The sequence below is a fragment of the Petaurus breviceps genome, unplaced genomic scaffold, assembly GCF_028583685.1.
Source record: "Petaurus breviceps papuanus isolate PSGF00001 unplaced genomic scaffold, PetGlider_PUasm1.0 685, whole genome shotgun sequence".
NCBI lineage: Eukaryota > Metazoa > Chordata > Mammalia > Diprotodontia > Petauridae > Petaurus > Petaurus breviceps.
The window spans coordinates 1,189,069-1,206,452 of record NW_027186455.1 but is presented as its reverse complement, the minus strand read 5'-3'; the positions used below and the strand labels follow the sequence as shown (position 1 = coordinate 1,206,452).

General features: G+C 39.8%; 1 protein-coding gene across 4 annotated transcripts in view; it reads right to left on the bottom strand.

Annotated features, from left to right (window-relative positions):
- The window catches only part of SYNE3 (spectrin repeat containing nuclear envelope family member 3), a 237,184-nt gene that overhangs the window by 206,628 nt on the left and 13,172 nt on the right, over nucleotides 1-17,384 (bottom strand). Inside the window, exon 1 of one of the 4 annotated variants that reach the window (XM_069104244.1) lies at nucleotides 4,394-4,733. The exons of 2 other annotated variants lie outside the window; for them this stretch is intronic. In XM_069104244.1, coding sequence (XP_068960345.1) covers nucleotides 4,394-4,538 — 145 coding nt within the window. In that variant the 5' untranslated portion in view covers nucleotides 4,539-4,733. Of the gene's footprint in view, nucleotides 1-4,393; nucleotides 4,734-17,384 lie in introns of those variants that run through there. One more of the 4 variants, XM_069104247.1, reaches the window with a different exon arrangement.

Below are 17,384 nucleotides of genomic sequence, written 5' to 3'. Positions count from 1 at the left end.
ACAATAGTACGTGTGTGGGCAGCTAGATGGTGCAGTGGATAGAGTACTGGACCTGGAGTTAAGAAGATCTGAGCTCAAATCCAGCATGAGACACTTACTAGCTGTATGAACCTAGGCAAGTCACTTAATCCCTATTTGCCTCAGTTCCTCATCTGTAAAATGGGGACACCTAGAAAAGGAAATGGCAAATCACTCTAGTATCTTTACCAAGAAAACCCCATGGACTTTTTCACGTAGAGCTGGACATGACTGAACAAAATGTATGTAGTTTATAATTAAGTCAATATACAATTATTGGGGTACATGGTCCAAGTTTTTTTTTGCTGATAGGAGTCCATGACCAAAAAAATTTAGAGATTACTGTTGGGGTCTTCTTCCTTACTCATGCCTCTATTCAAAAATCTCAGTGAATTTACATTTATTCTGGCATTCAACCCTATCTTAATCTAGCAATACCCTGCCTTGCTAGCCTTACCTCCTACTCCTCCCCTCCATGAACCTATTCTTTAGTAAAACCTGATTGTCTGCTGCTCCCCCCTCAATCCCTGCTCTTTCCCACTTTTGTTCATGCTATCCCTTAGGCCTAGAAGATTTTCCCTCCACACTTTCCCATCTATTGAATTCCTATCATTTCTTTATAGATCCATTCTCAATTCACATGCCACTACCTCCAGGAAGTACTTGATATTACCTCTCTTCAAATTATCTGTAATTATCTTCCCCCTCTGAACTCATACAGAAAGGTATGACTCCTCGATACATTTACTATTTTGAACTATAGTTATTTGTGTCATATCATTTGTCACTTAACCTGGGATACATGATGTGAAAGCTCTTTGTATACTGGTCAAGTGAGTCTATGCAAGTCACATGCATTATAATAATTACAGCTGACATTTATATAATAGTAATAATGACTCTCTACTGCCTTCATTAAATAAAAACCTATAGGTGATCTCATTTTATTTTTTACAACAATCTTTAAGAAGCTACACAATATAGTAGGAAGTACACTGGACAATCAGATAACAAACCTGAGAAATAATTCTGGTTCCTCTACTAATTAAGCCTGTGACCTTAGATAATCGTTTCAGCTCTCCTGGCTGCAAAGGGCATCAAGTCCAACCTTGTTATTTTATAGATAACAAAATTAAGGTTCCTTATATCTCTTCTCTCTGTACTTTGGTTTGTTCATCTCTGAAATAAGCATATCTGCCCTACTATCTAGAATTATAAAATGACAGAATTTAAGTAGAATTCTTTCTACTTGACCACACTAATGTCTACAATGACCCCAGAAAATTTAATTAATGAATTAGTATTTGAGAATCATCATCCATGTCAATGTTAATTCATAGTGGAAGAGATCTAGAAGTCCAGGGACCTACGAATTTTCTTGTCAGTCCTGCTTCTGTTATTAAGTTGGGAAAATGACTTTCTTTCCCATGGTAGCATGAAAAATGCATTGGCTTTGGAGTCAAGGGATGTGGGTTCAAATCCTCACTCTCTTACTGGGTCTCAGTGTTCTCTCTCTCTGTGGGACGTTTATTGAAAAATTCCATAAGTACCTGTTGAGTACTACTCTGGTCCTCAGAATCCTTCTTTAAAAGGAGGGTCTTCAATGAAAGAAAGTCCTTTCCAGTTCTAACAAGTCTAATACAAATTTTTCTTCCCATCAGCTAAAAAGCATTAGGACTAGGGCTGGTAACATGATGTAGCAGAGGAAGTCTGGGAGACAGAAAACCTGGGATTGAGTCCTACTTATGTAACTAATACACTGTAAGTCTTTCATGTCCCTGTGCCACTGTTTTCTCTACTGTAACATGAAGTTAAATGAAATTATCTCTAAGGTCCCTTTCTGCTCTAAATATATGCTCCATGTGATATAAAATTATATTATCCTATAGGACTCACATGGAGCTTCTGCTGAGATTTGGAAGTAAATTTTTTTTTTATTTCCCAAGCCCATTTGGTCTATTTCCCTGAGCTAACTCAAAGGGAAGCCTCCTTTGCCACTAAACAAGGGATCCCCAAGCATCTTAGGAACCTGGCACATGTCACTGCATAGCAATGAAGGGAGGAGACTGTGAGGAACTCAGAGGTTTAATCTATATACCAGACAAAACATGCCTTAGGCACATGCCTGAGAACCATGTGAGAGACATGAGCTTTAATGCATTTTTATAAAATGGAGGCAGGCATGCAAAATTAACTGTAAGCCACAACTGGCCAAGACACCTCAGGAGGAAAAGATTGAACCTCTTGTGTACATGTGTTTTCATTATTACCTTTTAAAAATACAAAGTACAGGGGTGGCCAGGTGGCACAGTGAGTAAGAGCACCAGCCCCAGAGTCGGGATGACCTGGGATCAAATCCGGGCTCAGACACTTAGCACCCACCCAGAAACACCTGGTCACGTAACCTTGAGCAAGTTACTTAACCCCAATTGCTTAAAGAAAAATACAAAGTCCAATAAGTAGTGCCGTCACAAGGAGCTCTATATAAAACACAATTTCAAGGAAAAGCCCTGCCAAATGGGTCTCCACCCCCACAAACTGCAAGAGGATGCTGGCTCCAACAAGGGCTTCCCATAATGAAAGTTGATGCCACTGTATTAAGGGTCTTGGCACAGCTGCAAATCCAGAACATGTCTTCCTGGTAGTGGAATGTGTTGTCCCAAAGGGAAAGTAAAGAAGCAAAGATACAGGGTGTTCCCTCCATCTTGGTGCAAGGTTACAGGAAATATGGAAAATCATTCCCATTGTCCATGCTCCTATCACCCACTCACCAAAAAGTACTTTCTAAAAAAATCCATCAGTCTATAAACTAAGCTGTTTCCTATCCATTGGTAGACACATTTCTATCCATTGGTAGACACATTTCTATCCATTGGTAGACACATTTCTCTTTTTCTGACATGCAGATTGTTTTCCAATGGTTTTTTCTCTGGCCATCCCCACCCTCTCCCACCAGTCACTTGTTTAGGGCTGGCTTCCCTAGGATCTCAAAGGGATTCTCTTAGTGTGAGTCAGAAGACCCTTGGCTTGTAAAGATTTCTAAAAACAATGGAGAAAAAACATTGTCTTTGCTAACCCTTCAGGGCTGACTGACTTATGCTTTATGTCAGACTCTAGAGTCCTGGCACTTAGGAGTTAGAAAATATTTGAGATCCGTGAATTTTTGAGTTGAAAGGCACCTTAAGACATGCTTTCTTATTCCAGTAACTTTGCTTTACAGATGAAAAAACTGAGGTTCGGAGAAGGGAAGAAACTTATTCAAAGTCGTATTGTTAGGTAATGACAGAACCAAGGAGTAAAACTTGGGTCTCCCAATTGCCAAACAGATAGTCTCTTCCTTACAGGTGTCTCCTCTTAGAGAGCCTCCAAGCCCTTCTCAGAGCACCAACACGTGGAACACATGAACAAAACATGCACAATACTCGCAGGTCTCCAATTTAAAATATCAGGGCATAGGGCAAATAAAAGATGCAGCAATTTGAGCGGGAAGTGGGAGGTGGCATCAATTCGGATCCCAATTGCTGAGCTACTGAAATAAGAGGATTTGTGGTAGGAGTGTGTGCGTGGGGAGGTGGCAGGGAGTCAAGAGACACACGGAGCGAACTGGGAGATCTGGTACTTTCACGGAACTGTATATATATTTTCACTTTAGAGAAAGCAGTTTGAGTTAGCAGATTTAAGTTTTCAGATCAATCTGTGAACATCGCCTTGGTGGCTCTGGTCCCATTTCCACCCTGTTGCTGTTTTGCATTACAGCTGAATATTTCTTGATTTACAGAGAAACAGAGCAACTCCCCTACTCTCTGCCGGGGGCGGCTGGAGGGCGGGAGGGGGGAAAGGAGGCGTATTTCAATTTAAACTATAAATAAGCGCCAGCCGCCACACAGCCCACAGATGTCACGTCATGGGCACAACCGTCACTGCCTCTTGGGCTTGATATTTCACTTCTGTTTTTTCTTCCTCTCAAACACACAAAGCCAACGCGGTACACACACCACCATAGAAACGCGGAGCTAAACTCAACGCAGATAAAAACTCAAATTGACAAAGGGAGGGCAAAAGGGTAGAGATTAAAACTCCATCGCACCGGGGCCGGTGTTTGGATTAGTTGGAGAAGGGCTAAACCAGAGGGCGGGGAGGCCCCTAGCCAGCTGCTCGAACTATCTTTTCATTCCCGCACCAACCTCAGGCACCCTTGACCCAAACCGAAAGACCCAGCTCCTGGGACTGACTTTGCTTTGAACTTCGAGATTGCTCCGAAAGTACCAAGAGCTCCCCAACCCACCTTGTCCATCCCAGTGAGGCAGGTCCCTCCGCCTCAATCTCCCCTACCAACACCCCCGAGGATCCCCAGCCCAGAAGGCAATCACGCTACCTGGGGTCAGCCGGGAGGCAGCGCGGGGCACCGGTGACAGCTGTAAGAGATCGCTCGGGAGGACTGCCAGCTCAGAGAGAGAGAGGGTGTGGCTAGGACACCCCGCCTCCCCAATTCCAGCCCTCCTCCAGTTCCGCCTCCCCATTTTTTTTTTGTTTTTTTAAAGAAGGGGGGAGATGCAAGCTTAGTTTTGGGAGGGAGCTGGTACATTTGTTAGATCTTTTCTTTGAGTCCATCCTCTTCTGCTCCCATGGCAAGAGACCAGGCCCTAGGCTGGTTGTGTAACCATTATTCAAGGACGCGCTGCTCCAACTGGGGCTCGAATCTCCTCCGCCCTCCACTTTGCTTAGAGAGCGCTCACTCAGGCAGTTACTATATTACACATCTTACAAAAATACAGACCTCTTCACGTTATTCACCACCACTAGCTCTTTCTTTCCTTATTTGGGGGAGGGGTGGGAATAAGAGGGGGGGAGGATGGAGTTTCCAAGGGAGGAGACAACTTGAAACCGGGTAAATTCACTTTAGAGGTGCTTGTGTCAGAAAATCAGGAATGCGTTGCAGTGAGAAGTCCGTGGGACGTACTCAGTCTCAAGTTCACGTTCTACCTGCCTCAAGTCTTGAAGCTGCTCTTCAAGTGATGCCTATGAGTTTGTTGTTACTACTAGTCAGTAGAGAAGAATGTCGGGATGGATATAGATTAACCCAGTCCGTGGTGACTAGCAGGGTGGGGTGACCCTGCCCTTCCAGACAGTTCCATAGAAATTAGGGGAACTGTTGCCTGTGTGGGGCTTCTCCTATCTTCACAGACCTGAAATCAGACTGGAAAAAGGACACTGCAGCCAAGAGCGTCAGAAATTTTTTTTTTAATGTGTGGAATACACCTGGAACTACTGACACCTGACTCTCCTCCTCTGCATATCCTAACCTTGTTAGCCATGCTTCTGAGATCAAGGTGTAGGACCCTGAAAGCAAGGCTTCTGTGTGAGGCCAGTGATTTCAGGCTCCCACCTTGACCCAGTGAGTTACCTGGGAAGCCCATATCACAAGGACTAGCAGTTGGATCCCATTTCCTCCCTTCTGCTCTTCCTCGAATTCATTCAAACTTTCATTAAATTCCAAACTCAAACATAAAAATAGGGACATACACATTCTGATGAGAAGCCTGGGGCCTTGCCACCACAGTTGGCCAATAAGCATTTATTAAGTGTTTACTATGTGTCAGGCATCATGCTAAGTGATAAAGAAATAAAGAAAAACTAGCTAAAATACAGTTCCCTGCCCTGCTTAGATTTCAATGAAGAAAACATTTTAAAAATTGTTCTGTAAGGGGTTGGACTAGCTGGCTGTTCAAATGCTATGATTTTATGAAAAACTGAATAAGGTATACTAGCTGCCCTCAGACTTATAAGGGTGGTGTGTGTGTGTGAGTGTGTGTGTGTGTGTGTGTGCATGTACGACTGCGCTCTCTCTCATGCCTTCGAGTCCCATATATTTTTCTTCCCTGGTTGCTGCCAAAAGCCCTTTCCCTTTGGCAGAGGTTAGTAGACAACTTGGGGAAAGCTCCCTTTTCAATGTTATTGAGATGGAAAGCAGGAAACCCCTTCTCCCTCAGCCTCTGTTTCAAATGGCGCCTAGAAAATAAACCAATAAGAAGGCTGCTAAATTACACATTTAGGAAATTCTGACTCATTTGGTGGTTGCCAGTACAACAGAAGTAATGTCTTTCAAAGAATGAGAAGTTTGTACTTCCAACTCCTCTACCCCCTTCTAAAAATAACATGCAAATGAATAAGTTAATTTAGCAAAGCTGGGAAAAATTAAGTATATGAAAGCATTAAAAAAAACCTGGATAGTTTATATTATATTCATTTCTAAAATTGTTTACTTAATTTAATTGTTTAATGTCTTAGGTCTCCTAACTAGTAATCATGAATTTATTTTTACATTTCCCTCATCCCAGCTTTGCCCAGAATGAAAACTTACCTTTATATAACATTTTGTGGTTTGCAAAGTGGTTTTCCTCATAAGCATACTAGGAAGTAGGTAGTGCTGATATCATAATTCCTACATTATAGCTGAGGAAATTCAGGCTGAGAGAATAAAAGTGACTTGTCAAAAGTCACATAGATAGTGACTGAAGCTACCATACTATATTAATTTCCCAATAGTTGGATAGGGCCTTAAATAGCTATCTTAACCTGACACAATTTAACCTTTAAATCTCTGATTAGGGTCAATCTTTTATAAGTCGCTTACTACTTATTGACAGATTTTCCCAATTTTCAAGAGCTGTAGGAAAGCTTTTTATTTATCTATTATTACTATTCTTTTTGGTGAGGCAATTGGGGTTAAGTGACTTGCCCAGGATCACACAGCTAGTAAGTATCAAGTATTTGAAGCCAGATTTGAACTCAGATCCTCTACTCCAGGGCCAGTGTTCTATCCACTGCACCAATTAGCTTCGCCTTTATTTATCTGTTTTTAAATACAGATTCAATATTTTCTTTCTTTGATTTCACCTTTTTGCTAATAGTATTGCCTTTGGGAACCACACAGAATGTCTCATACTTCTTTAAAGAATATAGACAGCTGGGGCAGCTAGGTTATGCAGTGAATAGAGCACCGGCCCTGGAGTCAGGAGGACCTGAGTTCAAATCTGGCCTCAGACACTTAACACAAAAACTAGCCGTGTGACCTTGGTCAAGTCACTTAACCCCAATTGCCCCTCCAAAAAAAAGAATACAGACAGCTGTCATACCAACCACCCCACTGTCCACCAAATTCTAACTCTCATAGGTTTCCAGATGCTTCATCATGCTGGCTGCCTTCTTGTGATGTACTAGATTTTGTCTAGGCCACAGGGGTGGAGAACTTATGGCCTTGGGTGCAGACTTTTGACTGAGTCCAAGTTTTACAGAACAAATCCTTTTATTAAGGGCATTTGTTCTTTGAAGTGTGAATTCAAAGGGTCTCACTTGAGGACCTAGAGGGCTTTGAGGTCACAGGTTCCCCCATACCTGGATTAGAATATCGAACTCAATCTACTAAGAGGGAGGAAGGAATGAATAAGTATAAAACAAAAAGAGCTGTCTTAAAGATTTTTTTATTTATATGAGTCCCCTTCTTTCTTTTATCTTTTTCGGGTTATCAGACTAGTAGTGATATGACTTGGTCCAAAGATATGTGTAATTTAGTTACTTTGGGGACATAGTCCAAAACTGCTATCCAGAATGACTAATCAATTAATAACTCTGCCAAGAATGCATTAATGTCCCTTTCCCCCCTCAGCCTCTCCAATTTTTTTTTCTTTGAAGTTTGGATTCAATCAAAGGGCTGCACTTGAGGACCTAGAGGGCCATATGTGACCCCAAGGTTGCAGGTTCCCTATCCCTGATTAAGACAAACAGAACTCAGTATGGTATTTCAGATATTGTCTGATCAAAACATAGCAGAATGGTCCTTATTCTGCATAGCCTTTTCATGTAGCCTAAAACTGATTAGTTTTATATGACAATTACATCACACTGTTGACTTACATAGAGCTAGAAACTGAATACATTATTTTTAAAGTTCCCTCTAGCTCAAATATCCTAATGTATTTTTATTGTAAAAAACACTTAGATGTTTTTCATATATACTACTGTTAAGCCACCTTTCCCTAATGTTATATTCTCAGCAACTATTGACAAATGAAAAAATTTCATCAGAATAGTGAACCGTATATCATATCCTTCCATGAAAGTCTCCCTCTACACCAGAAGTGTCAAACTTGCAGCTCAAAATGCTCTGTAGTATAGCTGGAACCAGATTAAAATGTAATTGGGGGTTGGGGGCAGGGAGGGTGTGAGCCAAGGTATGAGCCAAGATGGCAGAATAAGCAGTAGATCACTATAACTCTTTCATATTCACCTCCAAACAACCATAAATAGCACACCCAAACAAATCCTGGAATAGCAGAACCAGAGAAAAGACAGGGTGGAACAATATTTTAGCCCAAGATACTTGGAAGATTGGTAAGAAAGATCTGTCTCACTCAGATAAAAGGCAAACAAAGTCCAGGACAGGAAGCATCCCAGTAAACCAGTAGCAAGACACACCTCAGCAAACCAGTGTGGTGGAGCAGGCAAATGCCAACACCAGGACCCCCCTCATGTGTCTCAGCATAGTTGAGGAACCAGCAGACTCCAGCCTCAAAAACTGCTAGTACTTCAGTGTAGCTCTGGGCAAACATGCAGCTTTCAGGGGCCAGACTGACACTTGCTTCAGTATAGCCCCAGGGAAACAGAAACACCCCACTGGCCTCAGCACATGTCAGACACCAGCACCAGGACTCTACTTCAGCACCAGGTAAGCTGCCAGACTCCTATGGCTTCCAATAGTACTAGATACCCTGACCTCACTCCCTCAGCACAGCACCAGACATGAGGGACCCCCGTGAGCCTCAGGGTAACATCAGTGCAGCACCAGGTAAATAGCCATGGACTGAAACCACTGGTAGAAGAAGCCTGAGACAGTGCCTTGGAAGCAGAGCTCAAATTTAAAAGAAAGGAAAAAAAGCAAAAAAAAAAAAGATGAGCAAAAAACAAACAAATGAACAACAACAACAAAAAAGAATCTGACCATAGAAAGTTATTATGGTGACAAGGAAGACCAAGATACAAACTCAGATGAGGATAATAATGCAAAACACCCATGGACAACACCCCTCCCCCCCAAAACAAAACAAAACAAAAAACAAGAAGTGGTCTCAAGCCCAGAAAGAACTTATGAGGGGCAGCTCAGTGGCTCAGTGAATTGAGCACCAGCCCTGGAGTCAGGAGGACCTGAATTCAAATTCGACCTCAGATACTTGACACTTAACCTAGCTGTGTGACCTTGGGCAAGTCACTTAACCCCTTGACTTGACTTCCTCCCTTCCCTACCCCCCCAAAAAAGAACTTATGGAAGAGTTCAAAAGAGGAGCTTAAAAATCATATTAGGTAGAAGAAAATTGGGAAAAGAAATGAGAGTAATGCAAGAGAATTATGAAAAAAGAGTCAACAGTTTTGAAAAAGAAAACAACTTATTAGGGAAGTACAAAAATTAACTGAGGAAAACAACTCCTTAAAAGTTAGAATTGGGGGGCAGCTAGGTGGCACAGTGAATAGAGCACTGACCCTGGAGTCAGGAGGACCTGAGTTCAAATTTGACACTTGACACACTTACTAGCCATGTGACTTTGGGCAAGTCATATAACCTCACCTGCCCTCCAAAAAACAAAACAAAACAAAACAAAAGTTAGAATTGGTCAGGTGGAAGCTAATGACTCTGTAAGACATCAAGAATCAATCAAAAAAAAAAATTTTTTAAGCAATTGGGGTTAAGTAACTTGCTCAAGGTTATCAAAAAAATTTTTAAAAATACAATAGAATAAAATATAAAATAACTCATTGAAAAATCAACTGACTTGGACAATAGATCCAGGAGATACAATGTCAGAATCACTGGAGTACCTAAAAGCCATAATCAAAAGGACCTGGACAACATCTTTACAGAAATTTTCATGGAAAACTGCCTTGATATCTTGGAACCAGAGGGCAAAATAGGCATTGAAAGAATCCCCTGATCACCTCAGGCAAGAGATCACAAAATAAAAACTCCAAGAAACATTATAGCTAAATTATAGAACTATCAGGTCAAGGAAAAAAATATTGCAAGTGCCCAGAAAGAAACAATTCAAATATTGGGGAGCCACAATCAGGATTACACAGACTTTAGCAGCTGCAAAATTAAAGGATCAGAGGTCATGGAACATGATATTCTAGAGGCAAAGGAGCTAGAACTACAACCCAGAATCATCTACCTGGTGAAGTTAAGCACAATACTTCAAGGAAAAAAAATGGTCATTCAATGAAATAGAAAGATTTCAAGCTTTCATATGGAGAAGACTAGAATTGAACAAAATATTTGATCTCCAATAGCAAGAGAAGTCTAAAAAGATAAAAAAGGAAAAGAAAGCACAAGGGATTCAATGAGCCTGAACTATTTACATCCCTACATAAGAAGATGATCCTTGTAATTTTTTTTTTTTAAGCAATCGGGGTTAAGTAACTTGCTCAAGGTGACACAGCCAGGTGTTTCTGGGTGGGTGCTAAGCATCTGAGCCCGGATTTGATCCCAGGTCATCCCGACTCTGGGGCTGGTGCTCTTACTCACTGTGTTACCTGGCCGCCCCGATCTTTGTAATTCTTAAAAATTGTGCCAGTACAGCCAGAAGGAATATAAATAGAGGTTACGGGTATAAGGTGAATTTGAGAGAATGACACAAAGATAATTAAGGGATGAGAAAGAAGAGTACACTCAGCACAGAAGGAAGGGAGTAAAATATTTCCTATGAAGAGGCAGGAGAAACCTATTACAATGGAAGGAAAGATAGGAGGGTGGGTGATGCATATCACTTGAACCTTACCCTTATACAAGTAAGAGCACCGGCTCCAGTGTCGGGATGACCTGGGGATCAAATCCGGGCTCAGATACATAGCACCACACCCAGAAATACCTGGCCATGTAACCTTGAGCAAGTTACTTAACCCCAATTGCTTAGGGGCGGCCAGGTGGCTCAGCGAGTAAGAGCACCGGCTCCAGTGTCGGGATGACCTGGATCAAATCCGGGCTCAGACACTCAGCACCACACCCAGAAATAACTGGCCGTGTAACCTTGAGCAAGTTACTTAACCCTGATTGCTTTAAAAAAAAAAAAAGAACCTTACCCTTATAAAGGGAATAATAAATAAAGGCTCAAAAGGGGAATAATATATACAATCAGTTGAATATAGAAATCTATCTTACCTGACAGGAAGGTAGGAAGGGAGGAGATTAAGTAAAAGGGAAGGGAGTGGGGGTGGGGAAGAGACTGACAGAAGAGATGGAAGACCAGGGGAGGTGGTAGACAGAAGCAAAACACTGCTGAGGAGTGAAAGGGTGAAAGGAAAGAGAGGACAAACAGGAGGAAAAATAGGGTGGAGAGAAATACACAGTTAGTAATCGTAACTGTGAATGTAAATGGAATGAACTCTCCCTTAAAACAGAAGCAGATAGCAAAGTGGATCAAAAACCAGAATCCTACAATATGTTGTTTACAAGAAACACACTTGAAGCAGAGAGGCATGCACAGAGTAAAGGCAAGAGCTGGAGCAGAATCTATTATGCTTCAGCTGAAGCTAAAAAAAAGAGATGTAGCAATTCTGATCTCAGACAAAGTAAAAGCAAAATAAACCTAATTAAAAGAGATAAGGAGGTAAATTACGTTTTGCTAAAAGGCACCACAGACAATGAAGTAATATCAGTACTAAAAATATGTGCAAGTTACAGCATCTAAAATTTTTTTTTGGCAGGGGGAAGACAAGGCAATTGGGGTTAAGTGACTTGCCCAAGGTCACACAGCTAGTAAAAGTGTCAGGTGTCTGAGGTCATATTTGAACTCAGGTCCTCCTGCCTGTGAGTTACAGATTCATGACCAAACAAAAGATAGCATTACAAAATATAAAATAAATAATTTTAATTTTATTAAGAAACCTCTGCACAAACAAAACCAATGCAACCAAGATTAAAAAGAAAGCAGAAGGCTGGGAAACAATGTTTATGGCACATGTCTCTGATAAAAGTCTCATTTCCCAAATATATAGAGAACTGATTCAAATTTATAAGAATACAAGCCATTCCCCAACTGGTAAACAGTCAAAGAATATGAACAGGCAGTTTTCAGATGAAGAAATTAAAGCTGCCTATAGGAATGTGAAGAAGTACTCTAAATCACTTTTGATTAAAGAAATGCAAATTAAAATAATTCTGAGGTACCACCTCAAACCTAACATATTGGCTAATATGATAAAAAAAAAAAAGGAAAAGAACAGGTGTTGGAGAACATGTGGGAAAATTGGGACACTAATGCATTGTCGTTGGAGTTGTGAACTGATCCATCCATCCTGGAGAGTAATTTGGAACTATGCCCAAAGGGCACCCAAACTGTTCATACCCTTTGATCCAACAATACCACCACAAGAAGTGTTTCCTAAAGTGATAATAAAAAAGGGAAAAGTACCTACATGTGTAAAAATATTTATGGCATCCCTTTTTTTGATGGCAAAATATTGGAAATTGAGGGAATGTCCATAAATTGGGGAATGTCTGAACAAGCTGTGGTATATGAATGCAATGGAATACTATTGTGCAATAAGAAATAATGAACAGGCACTTAAACTCTCTATACCTGTTCTTTCATCTATAAACTGAATAGGTTGTATGAGATGATCTACAAAGTCTCTTCCAAAACTAAATCCTATGATCCTATATATTAAACAGTTTTTATATACAAAACATGGGACAAGGTAATTAGGAGAGAGCAAGAGAGAAAATTTGTATGTAAATAGGAGAGTTTATAATCTAGTGGTTAGAAATATGCAAATATAAAATTATGCAAAAACTCATTAATATTTATAATTATTTTAACTATGGACATCTTTTTCGAAAGGGTCACCACGTTCAGTTACTCCAACTCAAAGGCCCAGAAAAAGACACTAGGGCAGAAAAAAGCAATAAATAATCTCACTTCATTAGTTTATTCCTCCTAAGATTATGTTCAATAAATCAACAAACATTTATGAAGAACATACTATGTGCCAAGTACTGGATTAAATACTGCAGATGCAATCAACTGATCAGTCAATAGGCATTTATTAAGTACTCGCTATATGCCAGGCAATATACTAGACACTAGGGATATAAATACAAAGAATAAAATATTCCCTAATCTCAAGGAGCTTCCATTCTAATTTGAGAGACCAGAAGTGCATATGTAATTCTTTACTGATTAAATATAAGATAATAAAAGCAAGATTAAATACAAGCTAGTTAGAATAAGAGGGCTCCCAGCTGGCTAAACTGTAAAAGGCTTCAAGCTGTCTTGGAGGAAGAGAGGGATTCTGTAAGACAAAGTGAATACATGCCAGACAAGGAGGTTGGCCAGTGAGAAAGTCCAGAGAAAAGAGTGTTGTATGTGAGAAACAGAGACAAGTCCAATTTGGTTGGATCTTAGTGTGTGGGAGAGGGAGTACTGTACAACTAAGCTGGAAATATCAATTGAAGCTACACTTTGCAGGGCTGTTAAAGCAAAGCTGAGTAATTTATATTTGATCCTAGAGGCAATAGGTAGACACTAGAGGTTATTGAATAGAAGAGAGGCATGTCCAATCTGCAGTTAAAAAAAAATCATTTTGATAGCTACATGACTGAGGTGGGGAGAGAGTGAGTCAGAAAGAGCAATTAGTAATTGGTTACAATCATCTATGCAAGAGGTGATGAGGGATTGAACTAGGGTAAGAGCTATGTGAGTAGAGAGAAGGGATCAAATGAAAGAGGTGTAGAGGTAGAAATGGCAAGATTTGTCAACTGATTAGATATGTGGGATAATGGAGTGTGAGAAATGGAAAATAAACAAGCCAAGATTATAATGGAGACTGGAATGATGGTGGTGTCTTTGACAGAAATAGAAGAGGGGTGGGTTTGAGAAGAAATATAATGAGCCATTTTAGACATGTTGAGTTTTAAGATGTCCTTGGAACATTTGGTTGAAATCTAATAAGCAACTGATGATGTGAGATTAAAGCTTGTAGAACTAGAGCTGTGAACTATCTGCACAGAGATGCATGGAAGAAACATGTGAAGAGAGAAGAGAAGAGAATCCAGAACAATCCCTTAGAGAATACCAAGAGTAAAGGGATGGTGAACCAGCAAAGGAGACTAAGAAGGAGTGGTCATATAGGTATTAGAAGCAGGAGAAAGTGATGTCATGAAAATAGAGATGAGAGAAGACCCAGGAGAAGCCAGAGGTCAACACAGTAGAATAAAGGGGACTTAAGCATAAATAAAGGCATTAGGGAAGGAACCAGTAGATAGGGAAAAGTTGAAAATTAGAAAGAAAACAGCATATTTGAAGGGGAAAATCTGCTAAAGACATGGGAGAATGTAAGATCAAGGGTACAATGTGGAGAGGTTGATCTCTTAATATGGAGAGGATGGTTACCTCATTATCAGAGACTAAGAGCAAGCAGAAGAGAGTAGGAGTGATTTCAGTGGTAAAGAGAAGGGAAAAAGTGGTAGAGAATGGTCTTAAATTTCTCAGTAAAATGGTAAGGCCCTTATCCCTGACATCTCTCATGCTTCCATATGACTCACCCATTTTCCCTCCCTATCATATACATCCTATATGATATCTTTCATGTTTGTTCTGTTTTTAGGTTCCTTATGACAGTTACAGATTGCTCACACCTGTCACCTACCTCTGCATTGTCCTCTGTGTGATGTTCAGTTATAACTCTTTTGAGACTGATAAATTCCATGTGTCTCTGAGAGCAACATCAATAGAATATTGATGTTAAAAAGATATGCCTTTGCTTTCATGAAAAAAAGAAGTTTTGAAATTCCCTGATGACAATTCAACCCATTCTTCTCCTCCTGTTAGTCAATTCTGATCCAAACTCATTGTTCAGTCATACCATCTGTCCCAGTTATACATACTTAGAGAAAGCTTTATGTTTTCCTTCTAAATTTATGTCATAATGTGGACAGTGGACATACTTCATCCACTTAGTGCTTATAGTGTGGATAGTCAGCCCAAACTCTTTTGGGTGCTTATACAAGTACTCTTCTAATTTAAAGCAGCTCTTTTTTTTGTGGTGACAAAGAATTGGAATGGGATGCCCATTAATTGAGGAATGGATGAATAAGTTGTGGCATATGATTGTTATGTAATACTATTGTGCCATTAGAAATCACAAACAGGAGAGAGGATTCTGGGAAGATGACAGAGTAGGTCAGAAAATTCCAAGCTCTCAAGATTTTCCCCCACAAAAGTTGAAATAACATCTTAGGATGAACAAAGTGTGGGTGGAGATAAATAAGAACAGGGGTATAACCAGGGTTCTCCCCAGACAATTTGAGATGAAAAATTCTAAGAGGAGGTTTTGTCCCTGTGAAGAGTAAACACCTCCATGCTAGGTTCCATTTTAACAAGTGGCTAGTGACAAACCCTGGGGTTAGTTGGCTTGAGAAGCTGCCTCAGCCTTAGGCACCGGAACTTTAACCCCTCAGGATAGTGAGGGGAGTTCTCTGTCTTAGCCCAGGAAGATTGAGGGAACCCTTGCTGACCAGGAATGGCAGACCCAGCTGTGCTTCAGAGAGCTGAGGAGGCGAGAAGGAACCAGCACATGCCTGGTGAGTCCAGAAGCAATGGGGCAGAAAGCCCCTGACTGTGGGCACTTACAGGAGGCTGGAAGTTTGGCTTTGGTTTCAGGCTAAAGGAAAGAACTGAAGGTCTGAGGCAAGAGGCACTATTTACCACACCCCAGGGCTAGAGGTGACTACAAATAATTAGGATAACTTCACAAAAATCATGCACAGGCAAAGGAGAAAGAATCCAACTCTAGAAACCTGTTATGGGAAGAGACATGACCAGGGTTCATCCTCAGACGAAGATGTTGAAGTAAAGAAGCCCCCAAAGAGTAATGTTAAATGGTCACCTGCCCAAATTCATAGAAGATCTTAAAAAAGACTTCAAAAATCAAATGATAGAGATGGAGGAAAAACTAAAAAAGAAAATAAGAATAATCCAAGAAAAACAAGAAGGGTATGAAAGGAAAGTTAATCAGTTAGAAAAGGAGAATCTTTACAAAGATTACAAAGATCAGAATCTTAACAAAGAAAATGACACCTTGAAAATTAGAATTGGGCAGAGTAAGCCAGTGAAATTATTTGAGACCAAGAAATGATTAACCAAAATATGAATAATGAAAAAATAGAAGAGAAAGTGAAACATCTTATAGGAAAAACAACAGATTTGGAGAATAGATCAAGAAGAGAAAATTTAAAAATAATTGGACTAACTGAAAATTATGATAAAAAAGAATCTTGATACAATAATATGAGAAATAATCAAAGAAAATTGTCCTGAAGTATTAGGACAAGGGGGTAAGTTGAAATAGAAAAAAATTCATTGATCACCACTTTAAAGAAATCCTATGAGGAACACTCATAGGAATATCATAGTCAAATTCCAAAACCCCCAGCTCAAGGAAAAAATATTAAAAGCATCAAGATTAAAACAATTTAAATATGATGGTACCACAATTAGAACTACACAAGGCCTAGCAGCAGAGACATTAAAGGTCTGTAGGTCTTGGAACACAACATATCAAAGAGCAAAAGAACTAGAACTCCAGCTAAAAATATCATACCCTGCAAAGTTAAATATTATCCTGAATGAAAAAAAATGGACATTTGATAAACTCTCAGACTTCCAAGACTTTATTTTTAAAAATCCTGAACTTAACAGAAGATTCAACATATAAGAACCAAGAGAACAATGACTGAATATAAGGGACTTATAACGACAATTTACTTTTTATATCTGTAAAATGTAAAATGGATGTCTAAGATTCTTATCAATAATGGCATAGTTTATAAGAAAGATTGGGGTAAACCTAAGAATGATATGAATTTCAAAAGTAAAACCATTCAGGAACAGTAAAAGTAAAAGAGTTAAAAGAGTAATTATTTGAGGTGCAAAAGGGAGAATTGTTATAGAGGAATCAGATGGGGGAGGAGGGCTGGTAGTTCTGGTAACCTACTTGCATCAGGAATGGGTTTAAGAGGGAACAATACATATATATTTAGAATCCACCACCAGAGAAAGAATTATTGGAGTCTGAATGCAGATCAAAGCACACTTTTTATTGACTTTCTTTGTGTGTGTGTGTGTGTGTGTATGTGTGCTTTCTTTTGCAATTTAGATAATATGGAAATATGTTTTGCATGACTGCACACGTATAATCCATATCGAATTGCTTTTCAGGGTGGGGGATGGAAGAAAGAATTTGGAACTCAAAATTTTTAAAGGCAACTTTAAAAAATAGTTTTCACGTGTAATTGGCCCAAAAAAGCATTTTTTAAAGTA